At 40.7% G+C, this 15762-nt stretch overlaps 1 protein-coding gene across 1 annotated transcript in view; it reads right to left on the bottom strand.

Annotated features, from left to right (window-relative positions):
• Positions 1-14740, bottom strand: part of LOC112226863 (dipeptidyl aminopeptidase-like protein 6) — a 112616-nt gene extending 97876 nt beyond the window's left edge. The window contains exon 1 of the mRNA XM_042307991.1: positions 14632-14740. Coding sequence (XP_042163925.1) covers positions 14632-14691 — 60 coding nt within the window. The 5' untranslated portion in view covers positions 14692-14740. The remainder of the gene's footprint in view (positions 1-14631) is intronic.
• Positions 14741-15762: the final 1022 nt, after the last annotated feature.

The following is a 15762-nucleotide window of genomic DNA, read 5'->3' as shown; positions in this document are numbered from 1 at the left end:
GCTATCGTAAATACAGTATCTTATGCATTCTAAATTACCGCCCATTTGGAAAAGGAAAATGCAATAAATATTTACTCTGAGCTGCGCTTCGGTAGGTTGGTGGTAGATGGAAGGCCGTGTTGTCCAACCGAGTTCTTTGTCCTTTGAAGAATGTCTCTGCTGGTAAATAGAATACGTTGTAGTAACGTATTTGTGTGGTAGACAGGATACTCTGTCTGTTCCCTCTTAACCCTCGTTTGCAGCGGCTGTTGCTAACTCAACGGCTAGGAGGTAGTGAATAAGAGTTCAAAGTTCATACCTTTCGCAACCAAAGCTCACGCTGATGTTGGCTTCGTTCTGTAGTTATTATCTGAACCATTCTGACATCGGACCATCGTCCTCACGTCCTCGGAACCGGAGGTTATATTGTCGTCAAGGGCTTATATAGGAAGGGAGAGGAGGGCGTGTTTGAAAAGTTTTATAGCCCATGTCCCTTCACAGGAGCGAGCCACTGATAGGGCTCTGCTCAATCTTATGAAAACACAAATCTCACATTTTAGAAGCTAAAATCACATTTCATCCCATCAAGAATAATTTAATATTCAAACATTTAAATTTAACAAAAATTCCATGTGAATCCGATAACTCTGATGTGTAGACTTTCCACTTTAGAGTTTATTTCTCAGATGACAACCAAACTGACATCATATTCATTAAGTACCAACGCATATGTTCAATTGGTCGCATTACCAGAATATAGTTAATTTCCCCCCACCTTCTGATGTTCCCAGAATCTCTATGTTAACCAAGGGTTTTGCAAATGTAACATCAGTAGGGTAGAGAGAGAAAAAAGGGGGGAAGAGGTATTTATGACTGTCATAAACCTACCCCCAGGCCAACGTCATGACAATTTAATGCGTGCCAAAGCCGGTAAGATGAAAGGCGAAATTTAACACTGAGGCGTTAGCGGGACTTTTAAACATAATACCGCATTTATGACTACCTCGGTTGGCAAGTAAAAGCACAGGTGTTGTTACGGGAAATACCTTTCAGATATAAAGGCGGTAAGAAATTGATGGCTTTTCGTCTGTGTATGAATGGGACATTTCTCTCTCCATCTCGATGTCCCTATGTCTCTCTAGCTGTCTCCCTGCTTTCTCCGCTCTCTTTGCTGAAGTGTCAAAATGGATCTTTCCTTATCTCTGAGCACCCGGTTTCCACGGTAACCAAGAGAGTCCTGGGCTGTTTTAAACACGTAAAAGACACACCCTCGCCACGGCCATCATTGCCATCGGTCCAAACAATTAGCCAAGCAAGGGAAGTTGGCAACGTAAGCCCCTCAGCCCTTGTTTGTGATTGAGTGTGCAAGTGTACAATTCTGTTCACTCCGGGGCCTGAAACGTCCCATAATTCAATTTGGAATGATTGTACATCCGCTAAGAAAAGTCAGCCAAAACTTAGAACCAACATCAATAAGAAGAAGTCAACATACAAGTGTAAGTAAAAACGAATGTAAATAAGTTAGAAATTGTGCTGCTAACGCACTTGATGGCACAAACACATATCATCAATGTAATTATGTTTTTCTTTGGTTAGCTTTTGGACACGTTAGCTAGAGCATACAACTTTCCCTGACATCACACTTACATGTGTTGTCTTCTTGCCAAGATATGAAATGCAATCACAATTGACTGTAGCATATATAAAGCACACACAACAGCTACCGGTGGTTCCACGATGACTGAAAACACAACCTTGGGACGAATTAGTGACACATTTCCGGGCAAGGCGGTCCATTTAAAATGAATTCATTCTTCCCTCGCCCTGCAAGTGTCAACTCATCATACGTCACCACTTAATTTGAGGGCTGAGAGGAGAGGGTTTTTCTTTTACGTGTTTGGAATGCAGCCCTGGAAGTCTGAAGAGCAGAAAAAGAGTGGGGGTGCCATTACTGACAGGTGGATAGGGAGCAGATACATATGGGGTTCATGAAAATGATTGGTGAGTGGAGAGTCAAGGGTCTGAAATAAAGGAATACACACTTGAACAAGTGATGAGAAATACAGGAGTGCACACTTGAACAGGTGACCAGAAATACAGTACACACTTGAACAGGTGACCAGAAATACAGTACACACTTGAACAGGTGACCAGAAATACAGTACACACTTGAACAGGTGACCAGAAATACAGTACACACTTGAACAGGTGACCAGAAATACAGTACACACTTGAACAGGTGACCAGAAATACAGTACAGCACACTTGAACAGGTGACCATGCAGTTCAAGATAGATTCGCCTGGTATTCGTCTGACACCTGTCACATGATCTATCATTCAAATGTCACATAGCCATAACCTGATCGGGGTCAAGAGGGGTCAAGCCCTGCCCTGTGAGTGGCTGGGCACTGACTGACTGGGGTTAACTTCTCCCCTGAAACACCATCATCAAGAATTTCATGGGCATTAACTAGTGAGATTAAGAATGCATGCCAGCCCAGCAGGGTATTTAGTAGGGTTTGAACGAGGGTACCTGTCTGAGGCTAGTGTGCCAACACCCACTGCTCTATTCGGAAACTTGGACCCTTCTGTCCTCCTGCAGTCAATCGAGGTCTGAATAGGACAAATTAAGTCTATTGTCTGCGGATAATGGGCACCAACCGCTCTTTGAATCAGATACCTGCTGTGGACATTATGATAAAGGGGTCAACAGTGATGGGAGGGTTTAACATTTATGGTGAAAGATGGATAGGCCTACAAATCAACATGTACCCACTCCATTCAATATAGAGTACTGTACTCTGCCATGGCATAACACATTTGATAGCTTAAGAAAAGTACCGGCACACATACTGTACACTTCAGAAGAGAAAATGTGCTAAGGTTCACTGAAGGGGGTTCACTGAAGTGACTCATACCATTCTATTTCAACACAATGGTAAAAAAAACAAGTGCTTTGTGTTGTCCTCCATTAGACTCCAGCCAAAACCTATTCAATTATTCATACCTCAGCCTTTTATTCCTTTCTGTGATTTTTCTTTTGGAATTCATTATTTAATATCTATCTTCACCTAGAGAATGTTCTGTTCTGCTACAGTGATTGCTGTGGTAACCTCCTCCTACATTGGAATGGGAAATTAGTGAGATTCAGAAAAATTCTGTCACATCCTGATCGGTTTCACCTGTCTTTGTGCTTGTCTCCACCCCCCTCCAGGTGTCGCCCATCTTCCCCATTATCCCCTGAGCATTTATACCTGTTGTAAGAATATGTCGAGGATAAATACACATTGCAGAGAATGAGAGGACTAGAATTAACGTGTTTTTTCTGTAATAGAGAAGTATTTATCAATGGGTCAGAGACATGGGAGGAATTTGTCTGTACAGTGAGCCTGAAGTAGGACACTTGTTATTTGGCCATTGGCTCAGTTGTACAGCAAGGACTTCTAATTGGTCAACCACAAGCTAGGCCTGGGTTATAAAACCACATTCTGTCCCTTTGTTCTGTGGAGAGAACCACAGGAGAGAATCACTGAGGACAGGGGAGAATGACCATCTGCCTTACCGTATGATATGTCCTCTTCGAATAAACCTATTTTCGTCCCCCTGATTTGCTTTGGGGTCTTTGTTATTAAAGAATAACATCAACTGCTAAAACTGTTTTCTTTGTTTGTCTGTTGCCAGGTAGTCTTGTCTTGTCAGCTCTTACCAGGGTGTTTTCCCATTTTCCTGTGTTTGTTTGTTTCCTAGTTTTCCCAGTTCTGACCATTCTGCCTGCCCTGACCCCAAGCCTGCCTGCCATCCTGTACCTGTCTGACTCTGACCTGATTGCGAACCTCTGCCTGCCCTGACCCCAAGCCTGCCTGCCATCCTGTACCTGTCTGACTCTGACCTGATTGAACCTCTGCCTGCCCTGACCCCAAGCCTGCCTGCCTGTACCCTGACTCCCTGATTGCGAACCTCTGCCTGCCCTGAAGCCTGCCTGCCATCCTGTACCTGTCTGACCTGCCACCCCGAGCCTGCCTGCCATCCTGTACCTGTCTGACTCTGACCTGATTGCGAACCTCTGCCTGCCCTGACCCCAAGCCTGCCTGCCATCCTGTACCTGTCTGACTCTGACCTGATTGCGAACCTCTGCCTGCCCTGACCCCGAGCCTGCCTGCCATCCTGTACCTGTCTGACTCTGACCTGATTGCGAACCTCTGCCTGCACTGACCCCGAGCCTGCCTGCCATCCTGTACCTGTCTGACTCTGACCAGATTACGAACTTCTGCCTGCCCTGACCCCGAGCCTGCCTGCCATCCTGTACCTGTCTGACTCTGACCAGATTACGAACTTCTGCCTGCCCTCGACCTGCCCTTTGCTCCGTGTTATAATACATGATTGAGAACTGTACTATCCGCCTCCCGTGTCTGCATCTGGGTCATATCCTGAGTTGTGATATTCTTGTAAACTGTATGAATCCATCACTGACAATGCTGCACAGAAAAGTAATCAGAACATAGCAACATAAAATATTACAGTGCAACTTTGGTTTTAGAAGTGGGGAGGACATAAACTAGCGGGGGATCTGGGGGTCCTCCCACAGAATTTTCTGGGCATCTACAACTAATTTCCTGCATTTCTACACAATTTATTGAATTTGACTGCAAATATGATTATGGATCATCCTGAATGAATCGTTAATAATGACTAGCGAGAAATTATAGATGCACAAATATCATACTCCCCAAAAAATGCTAACCTCCCCTGTAACTGTAATGGCAATCCACCATTTATTTTGTGCACAAAATCATCTGAAACACAACCAAAGCAAAATGCAAATGCACCCAACAAACTTGTAGAGTCACAAGCTTGATGTAATCATTGCGTGCTATGAATGTGGGACCAAATACTTATATATGTATTAAAGTAGTACAAAGTTAAGTGAACTTGTTCCCCTAAAATGGGGGGGGACTATGTACAAAACGGTTCACCCGTTATGGATGAAAATACACATCAAATAAAAGCTGACAGTCGGCAGTAGAACTTCAGTCATTGTTTGATTCCAAAAAAAAAAAAGAATAATGCTTCACTGTCCCAATAATTACAGAGGCCTAATAGTACTCTAGATATCTTTTTACTTGCACACATTATAGCTGGATCTCCCCATCCTGCCCCTAGGGGTCCACCGCCCTGCTGTGCCCCAACCCATCACACCCCACACAGCTTTTAGGATCTTAGTCAAACATTCATTATTGGTTTCAGGTATGTTAGGCCAAGGCCAGAGAGACAACCAACAGTAAGACAGACCCACAGGGACAGAACTGCACAACCCAGTAGCTATGGACTGCCTAAATAGGTATCTCCCCTGACATGGGCCTGTTTTCAAATCAGACTCATTTTGTCTTACAATATTCCATATAAGGCATCCAGGCCTTATGAAAGTAGCTCAGTTTACCATTAATCTTCTTATAAATCAAATCGAGTAATACATAACTTGACATTTCTGCCATCTATTGTGACATTGTGGGAGGATAACCAACCTTCCAATTAATGGAAATGCATTTCTTAGCCACTATAAATGCCAGGTTACACCGTTTCTTCTGATAACAGACTCCAGTATCAACATTTCCAAGCAAACAAAAACAGGGAGAAAGGAGAATCTGTAAACATGCTGAGATAAAATAACATACTCTTTGCCAGAATTCAGACAGCCTTCACAAGAGCATTACATATTGAAATATGGCCTCTTTCATGTTTTACAACAGCAGAGGAATTACATTTCTGTGTGTATGATATTCAGTTTCACTGGCATATAGTACATTCTATGAGTAGTCTTAAACTGCAGTAATTTATGTTTGAGATTATATGAACATGACTGGGCATTCTAACATATATGCATCCATTCATCATCATCAACAGCGTCTCCCAGGTCTTCCACACATTTTTGTTTTACATGTTTTGTGTCATCGGGAACAGGCTCTATCAACCCTTGATACATTTTGAAAATCAGATGTAGAGGTTTGTCAGACTGCCTTAAAATAGTTTCAATATTTGATGCTTCTGTCTTGTCCAGTGTTTGCTGTACAGAGAGAATAAAGTGTTGCATCTGCAAAAGTTCACCCCAACCCCTTTTCACTTCCCTGGCTGCCTGACCCTGCTGAGACCCCTGTCACCATCTGATCCTGCCCAGACGAGGCATGACAAAGAATTACCTTGGTGTACATTTATACATAATATTGTCCAAGAATAGAATCAATGGTTCAATAATTTAAATGACCATTATTCCCAGATCCCAGAATGTAGCCTACCCATCAACTCACGATGGAACTTTCTATCCATTCACTGATTGTTATAATATACTGAAAAAATCACCTGAGCTCCATATACTGGTCATCCCTGGCTGTCTGACCCTGCTGGGACCCCTGTCACCATCTGGTCCTGCTAAGACATGATGAGCATAGTGTTGTGTACTGACTGTGCACTAGAGGTTGATCAATTATGATTTTTCAATGCCGATACCAATTAATCGGCCAATTTTTATATATATATTTGTAATAAATGACAATTACAACAATACTGAATGAACAATTAACACTTTTATTTGAACTTAATATAATACATAAATAAAATCAATTTAGTCTCAAATAAATAATGAAACATGTTCAATTTGGTTTTAATAATCCAAAAACACAGTGTTGGAGAAGAAAGTAAAAGTGCAATATGTGCCATGTAAAAAAGCTAACGTTTAAGTTCTTTGCTCAGAACATGAGAACATATGAAAGCTGGTGGTTCCTTTTAACATGAGTCTTCAATATTCCCAGTAAAGATGTTTTAGGTTGTAGTTATTATAGGAATTATATGACTATTTATCTCTATACAATTTGTATTTCATGTACCTTTGACTATTGGATGTTCTTATAGGCACTTTAGTATTGCTAGCCTAATCTCGGGAGTTGATAGGCTTGAAGTCATAAACAGCACTGTGCTTCAGGCATTGCTAAGAGCTGCTGTTTGAATGAATGCTAACGAGCCTGCTGCTGCCTACCACAGCTCAGTCAGACTGCTCTATCAAATAACAAATCATATACTTAATTATAATATAATAAACACACAGAAATACGAGCCTTTGGTCATTAATATGGTCAAATCCGGAAACGACAATTTTGAAAATAAAACGTTTATTCTTTCAGTGAAATACAGAACCGTTCTGTATTTTATCGAATGGGTGGCATCTGTAAGACTAAATATTACTGTTACATTGCACAACCTTCAATGTTATGTCATAATTATGTAAAATTCTGGCAAAGTAATTACGGTCTTTGTTAGGAATAAATGGCCTTTCAACAGTTCGCAACGAGCCAAGCGGCCCAAACTGCTGCATATACCCTGACTCTGCTTACACTGAACGCAGGAGAAGTGACACAATTTCCCTAGTTAATACTGGTTAATACTGCCTGCTAACATTAATTTCTTTTAACTACATATGCTGGTTTAAAAAATATACTTGTGTCTTGATTTTAAGAAATGCATTGATGTTTATGATTAGGTACATTTGTGCAACGATTGGGCTTTTTTCGTGAATGCGCTTTTGTTAAATCATCACCCATTTGGCAAAGTTGAAGTAGGCTGTGATTCGATGATAAATTAACAGGCCCCGCATTGATTGTATGCAACGCAGAACAAGCTAGTTAACCGAGTAACATCATCAACCATGTGTAGTTAACTTGTGATTGTGAAGATTGATTTTGTTTTTTAGTTTAATGCTAGCTAGCAACTTACCTTGGCTCCTTGTAGCCAAAAAGGTCCTTTTGATGCTGCATTCGCGCAACAGGTGGTCAGCCTGCCACGCAGTCTCCTCATGGATTGCAATGTCATCGGCCATAATCAGCGTCCAAAAAGGCTGATTATCGATTGTTATGAAAACTTGAAATTGGCCCTAATTAATCGACCATGCCGATTAATCAGTCGACCTCTACTGTGCACCATGACAGTGAAGTCTTTAGAGCTGTTTATGTCAGTTACACTACTAGCTCAGCACTGGGAATAAATATATGTTTTAAGTTAAGTCAAACAGCAGTTACCTTGCCAGCTACATCAGTCAAATATACAGTAGCTCGTTTTTTATCTGCTTGCTTTTACAACTTGGAGAAAAAGTACAACACACACAGACAACAGTTGTCTCTGTTCGCACACTCTGTGGTGTCCATCCGCATGGTCCTAAATCCAGCCGACTGAAACCACCAAACAGCCTACCCGACCGCTCTGAGGCGTCCGCATGGTCCTAAAGCACACTAATGCCGTTTTAGGTATCTCAGTGCAATGATAAAACTGCGGGGGACAGAAATGCAATTTCAGAATGTGGGGGGGTTAGGTCCCCCTGATATGAATAGGTCCTTTGCTTCGCGTGTGTGTGTGTGTGTGTGTGTGTGTGTGTGTGTGTGTGTGTGTGTGTGTGTGTGTGTGTGTGTGTGTGTGTGTGTGTGTGTGTGTGTGTGTGTGTGTGTGTGCACTTCCTCTTCAGTTACAGACAGTAAAGTTATATTTGACCTTGAGAAAAAAGGGACAGTGTGTGTATCATCTATAAGATTGACTGCAGGAGGTCTTTCAGCTTGTGTTACTGACAGAAAAGTGAACCCACACCCTCACTGCAGCAAACTGTATGTCTATATCTCCACAGATGTACCATCAAGTACCATGCACTGACTGCAAACACAAACATCTAGATACCTCTCATTTTGGACTTCTCAACAACAGAAAAGCACTTCCCAAACACACAGAAACCAGTCATTCTGGAAAGGCATTATTTTCAGAGGAATGCAAGCAGCAGAACCTGTCAAGGCGACAAGACGAAAGATAGTTGGTTTATGCATTTTCAACTGTTTGAATGAATTTCCAATTGAAACTTGATCCCAGAGAAAGCACCTGACGAAAAAAAAACATGTTTGCTCAGAGGTGACTGTGTAATATGCATTTGGTCTGTTTGGGCATAATCGAAAGTTGATTGATTTCCTGGATGACCTTTCTAAAGCTAATTGCTCAGTTTGGGGCACAACAAACATAGATGGAGAGGAATGTAGTATGCTCTCTGTGGAATGTATCATAACCAGATATGCCTGGTTTATGAGTATGAGATATGCTTTACGGATATGGCTGAGACCGCCATGGGGGCCAGAGTGTATCAATACAGCATGCCTCATATTCAAAGATCAATAAATAAGTCCTCTGGGTAATTCATCTGTGCAAACGTAGGAAGCAACACACTTCTCAATGAGCGTGTGGGGGGGGACGACGACATTATAAGGCATCACCTTGAACTAATTGAGAGGAGGTAACAATGAACAAGGTTGGGAGACACTTATTATAGTCTTATAAAAGTGCAGCTTTAGGAAGAGAAATCTTAGAGCTTAAGAAAGTGAGGCGTCAGATTGGCGTCTCGACTTGGATTAAAAGGTATTTTTATCATCTAAACCAAAGAGTCATTTCATATCACACGTAATGATTTACACATGGGGAACTGTAAAGAACAAAGAGATGACTATGACATTGGGAATTGCGTTAGGATCTTGGCTATGCATCAGTGTGTTGTTTGGTCCTTTTGGAGCAGATCTACATGTGTGGGACCAAACATGGGGAAAATATTCTATGCACATTTCAATGTGAGTGAAATTCGAAAGGTGAATAATGATCTTTGAGAAAAGAGAGACTAGTCTTCAAAGAGTTGACTGAAAACCTTAAGGGCTGGCAGCGTTACATTGTCTTCAGGGTTAACGTTGCCTCAGTAACTACATTCACTATTCTTTGTCAAACGAAGGCCCCTGTGAAACCTGTATCAGACAAGACTACATTCTTCCCAACATCAAAACAAACTGACTGATAAATGGCATGAAGTTGATACTCAAAAGCTTAAGAGTGTATGAGACAGAACCTTGAGGGTCCAATTAGTGAACAGTGAAGCTGAGTGGTTCTACGGCCGTTTTTATATCAATATCAAATCATTTCTGGGTAACAATGAAGTACCCTACTGTGATTATTTTAAATTAAAATGGTCAAAATGAAACAAAAAATTGCTTCTTAGCTAAGATCAATTTCTCAATAAAGATTTGTGCTAGGACTGTCTGTGAGTGGTCTGAGTGGGGAGGGGAAATGAGCTGTTGGTAGAAAGGTTTGGAACTTTCCTTATTGGTCTATTAACTCATTTACCGCATTGTGGTCACCGTGGAAGGCCAAAACTCCATCCCACCAAAACAGGCTGAAATCTCAGGCTCTTTTCAAACAGCTCTTACACTAAAAGGGCATTATCATCATTGTAACAATTTCACAGTATTATTCCAATCTTATAGTGTGAAACTACATATAAAACAATGGAAAAATCACATTTTTGACTGCACTGGGCCTTTAAGGGTCACATAATCAAGCACTAAAAGGACACCCTACTATAATCATATATTGTCCATGTGAGTGAATGTATTGCATCCATTCCCAAACACTGAGGAATTAAATCTATTCTTACAGGACAACATAGTGTTTATTATCTATTGAGAAGGTTGTCCTTGACCAGCCACCTGTACAGACCAACAGACAAGCAAACGAGCAGAGCAACTGAAGGCACCGAGACAGGCAGCTTTCCCCTTTTGGCTAGAGGGAGATGTTAACCAGCGTCACCATAGAAACAAGGCTAAAAGTCTGGCATAGACCAGGACGATGTCCATTAATAAGAATGAATTCTGCGGCACAACACAACAATTACCAATGTTTCCATCCAAAAACAAGAGAGGTTGTTGTTTGAATTCCAGGGTAATGTAACCACCCTGCCAAGACGAAGTAGCACAGTTTCAGAGGAGACTAAGGTATAAATACGTTCTATGCAATACGTTCCATGCCTCTAGTGTATAAGATGAGAAAAGCAAATGTGTGTGTGGCCAAAAGAAAGGGCTTAGACAAGTTGACCTTACTTCTTCTTGGTCTCCAGAATTGCTCATTCTCTGATATGATTTCAGAAACCAAATGCGCCTAGCACCAGTGTTATCTAGCTAGGTACTATTTAGTATTCATGGGAATATTGCCGGTTAGCTGTGAAGCACCGATAGCTGATAAGAGTGCAGGCTAGCCAGTGGACCATGAAGCATTGAGATGTGTCTCTCGTCTAACACCCTTACCTCAGCCACTGCCTCCAAGAATCTGCTCTTATTGAGTTTACTTTTAAATGATTCAAACTTACAGTACTGTTCATAGCCAACAAAGAGTTGTAATTATAATAGATGTAATTGTAATTGTAATTATATAGATGTACGCTATATTGTTTATGCGGTTATTACATTGGATTTTGCTGTTTAGAAATATTCAAGTGCATTGTACAGTTGAAGGCCTGTACTGAAGATTGCGGTGCTGCTACGTTCGTCGTTGGAATGAGGAGACCAAGGTGCAGCGTGGTAGGCGAACATCTTACTTTTATTCAAATGAACACCGAAAAACAACAAAATACAAAACGAACGTAAAGTTCTGCAGGCTACACAGCAACTATACAAAATCAAGATCCCACAAACTAAGGTGGGAAAAAGGCTGCCTAAGTATGATCCCCAATCAGAGACAACGATAGACAGTTGCCTCTGATTGGGAACCATACCAGGCCAAACAAAGACATAGGAAAACTAGATTGCGCACCCTAGTCACACCCTGACCTAACCAAAATAGAGAATTAAAAGGATCTCTAAGGTCAGGGCGTGACAGGTGCTATGCTTTGCAGTATACTGTACGTGCAGCGGCACCCCTTTGCTCTCTAATTAGTGTAGTCATGTTGTATGGCGCTGTATTATCTTTTATAAAACTGGTTGTTTGGATTCTGGATGCTGATTGTACTAGGAACGTTCCATCTGTACTGTGTTGGCTATCACAGACACACCTATGCCTACTAACAGTTCTATCTGAAAATGATCATCCTTCAACAATTCTCCATAGGAATATCATGTTTATGTTGCAGTCCAAATCATCTCTTGTATTTATCTAAACTTGCACATGATTTCCCCTTGCTTCTAGCCTAGCATTTAGTTCGGTACTGTCTGCCTGTCCTGATATTTCAATTTTTAATTTTGTACCATGCATAGAGTGAATGGTGCCCAGACGAGACAACTTTTTCTGAGCCAGTCAAAACAGCGCATCAACGTCACTATCGTGGACATATCCAAATCAATGCCAATAGAAAAAAAGCTCAAACACACGAAAATGCAGCTAGTGTACTGTCATTCCAGGGTCAATGTTTGACGTGACTGAGTTGGAAGAATGAAATTGTATGAATTGACATATCAAAATTAAATGGGAATGAATCACATATTTTCATTGTTATTTTAATATGTTGGTAACAGTTTTATAGAAGCAAATAAGGCACACGAGGCAGTGCTGTATCATGGATACAGTCCCCAGTAAATGGGTTGACGGAACAACGCCATTTACTTGTGACTGTATTCATGATACAGCACTGCCTCGCATGCCTTATTGCTTAAGTATAGCATTAAGCCATTATAGCCATGTTATTATTACATTAATATTGCTTCTAGTATAGTGAATTAGATATTGTATTATGTATATATCTGTCATTCACTATTGTATCTTTCTTTGTCTCTTTACTTGCAGACCATGCACACACTCTTAGTTATCACAAGCTGTCAATCAAAGCCTTAATGTGCCCTGGCCCATGTACTACACACAATGTGCTGTGCTGTTCCGTGCCTGTACTGTGAATCTTCAGAGTCATTGAACCACCTTGACGGCAATCCTCTGTCTTGTCTGTGCTCTTACCAGCACACGGGAGCTGTCCACCAAAGTCCTCAGTTACACAGACGAATGGAGAAACATTAGTGATTACATTATTCTATGATATTCAGAAGTCCAACAATTGAGTATTCCAATTGAGAATGCAAACAGCCAATACCATGCCAGCCTGGAGAATTCATTAGAACAGGAGAAGTTTGACCTTTCTCCTGGGTCTTGATTACTGGAATGTTCAGCAAGTGTTGGGTACAACCTCTGAAGAGATAGATACATCCAGAGACTCCCCACACTGAGTCACCTTTGAATGATCCAGCAAAAATCGAAAGACTATTAGCAAGATGTTCCTTTGACTTCCAATTTTGCATACCGGCAGCTACAGGGAAACCAAGTGAATTGTGTTAAACAATTCAGATATTTATCTTCCAACAACATCTGAGATACAGAAACTCACCAGAATATTGAGAAGTGAATACAACACTATCTATAGGGGATATTGGAAATGGAAGAACTGTAGCTGAATCTGCAGACAGACAGACACGTCATCATTTCATCCCTTGATATTGAAATGTGATTATGTTCATGTGATGTTCTGTTGAACCTACTCAGTACACAAACACAATGTCATGTTAATCCCACCCAGGAACAAATGATCCGTGCAGACACAACAAAAATATAAATTCAAAACTATACAGAGGTCTGGGCTAAAATCAGAATCACTGCAGTTGTTAAGGTCACACACATACACACGTACACACGTGGCGAGCGCACACACATGCACAAACACACAGAATGATTGCCATTGGTCCTGAAGCACTGTTACTCTGGTATCATGTTGTCTAAAAGCAACACACCGATGATGGTTCTTTATTAGCCTTGACAAGTCCAAGTATATAATATACAGAATTCTCACTCATACATTTCTCTGTATTGACTACTCATACATTTCTCTGTATTGACTACTCATACATTTCTCTGTACTGACTACTCATACATTTCTCTGTATTGACTACTCATACATTTCTCTGTATTGACTACTCATACACCCCTCTGTATTGACTACTCATACATTTCTCTGTACTGACTACTCATACATTTCTCTGTATTGACTACTCATACATTTCTCTGTATTGACTACTCATACATTTCTCTGTATTGACTACTCATACATTTCTCTGTACTGACTACTCATACATTTCTCTGTATTGACTACTCATACATTTCTCTGTACTGACTACTCATACATTTCTCTGTATTGACTACTCATACATTTCTCTGTACTGACTACTCATACATTTCTCTGTATTGACTACTCATATATTTCTCTGAACTGACTACTCATACATTTCTCTGTATTGGCTACTCATCTATTCCCAGTTCCTCATATTTTTCTACATTAAAATACGACCGAATATTAAAACAGATGTTTAGCTTGACTATGATTTACAAAACCCCTAAAGTTAGGAATGTATGGTCTACAATGTTCCATCCATGCAAATACGTGAACATAGACATCAGTGAGCAGCAATATATTAACATCAGGTTGGGTAGGATTGTGTTTCTTTATTGTCATTTTTTTAAACATAAATTATGAAAGCTTCAAAAACGATTCCCATAGGACATTATAAAACTCAATATGCAGCGGCAGCCTACTGTGAGAAAAAACAGAGTAAAGCTTTAAAATATTCTGATGTCTGCATGAGAAATCTATTAGGCTATAAACTGTCAGTGAGCAGTGAAAAGGATCGGACCCAAGCCCTCACTGCCAGAGCAAACATCTGTAGCCTATCCTGACCGTGTCTTGAATAAACGGTGCAGTTTCTTTTCTTAAAACATATTTGAAATAGTATATTAGCATATTAGTCTATGACTTATGAATAACCCATACGCTAGAATAAAAGCCATACCTGCTCTTCTGGCTTTTGAGTCACTTTCACCGGCGCATTTGGCTCCTTGGGAGAGGTCATGATAACTAACTACAGCAGTGAGATCACAGCTGTCAAGCCCAAACAGACAGGTGCGGAGTGCTGCGAACCGTACCGCGCTTTCAATTTCAATGGAGAGAGAGAGAGAGAGAGAGAGAGAGAGAGAGAGAGAGAGAGAGAGAGAGAGAGCTCAAATACACACCAGTCCTCACAGATGACACCCTTTCTTGTCTTTACAGCAATGAAGGAGAAAATTAGTATAATTCAGTAAACCAATCATCACTGCACCTGACTGCATACAATAGAATAGCTTCAGTGATGAGAGATTGACATTTGGTGAGCGGTCGAGCAATTCAGCTTTGCCTCCTTCCTCTTGTGTATCATTATCATCATCATCAGCATCACACCTGTTCTCTGATCACTTCTGGACCAGGGATGCTGCTACTGAATGTGACTGATGAAACTTAGAGGGTAAATAAAAAATAGTATTTCCAATATCCCCCTGCAGTAATTATATGGTAGATTGATGATGAGGGTAAAAGTGAAATGGTTAGAAGAGAAAAATAAAGATTTATTTTAGGTCTTGTTTTGCTGATCTTTTGTCTTACTTTATATGAATAATTCAATATTTTTAATTGAACTTAAGAGTCATCTACACTGTGCAACTGAGGTGTTCTCTGAATGATGCAACTATGCAAATAGGGTTGGAAAGAAAAGCGAGAATTACAGGCACAAAAAATACAGGATTCATAAACACCATCGCTGCACTTCCTTAAAATCTTTCTAATTTTGCCTCTCTCTTACAATCTTTAATTTATTTTCTGTAAAACAATTAAGCCCAACTAATGAGACAATCGTTAATTTTTTATCACATTGACATTGTTAATTAATGTTGGCTCTGTTCCTTATCCACTCCTCCCTCCTAACTCTTCGCAAGTCTTAGGCTAATGAATGTTGAACCACGTTTTGCCCTCTATACTGTCTTGTGGTCCCTGTGCTGCCATTGTGTGCAGGGCCAGTGTCTGTTGCTTCGTGTTGTTTTCCCCATAGTACTCATGGAAGCACACAGTTCTGTCATTCAACCACAGAGCCTAATTTTAGAAGTCTGCCAGC

The sequence above is a fragment of the Oncorhynchus tshawytscha genome, linkage group LG28 (assembly GCF_018296145.1).
Source record: "Oncorhynchus tshawytscha isolate Ot180627B linkage group LG28, Otsh_v2.0, whole genome shotgun sequence".
NCBI classification, from domain to species: Eukaryota; Metazoa; Chordata; class Actinopteri; order Salmoniformes; family Salmonidae; genus Oncorhynchus; species Oncorhynchus tshawytscha.
The sequence above is the reverse complement of the archived record's forward strand: the minus strand, read 5'-3'. Positions and strand labels throughout refer to the sequence as shown.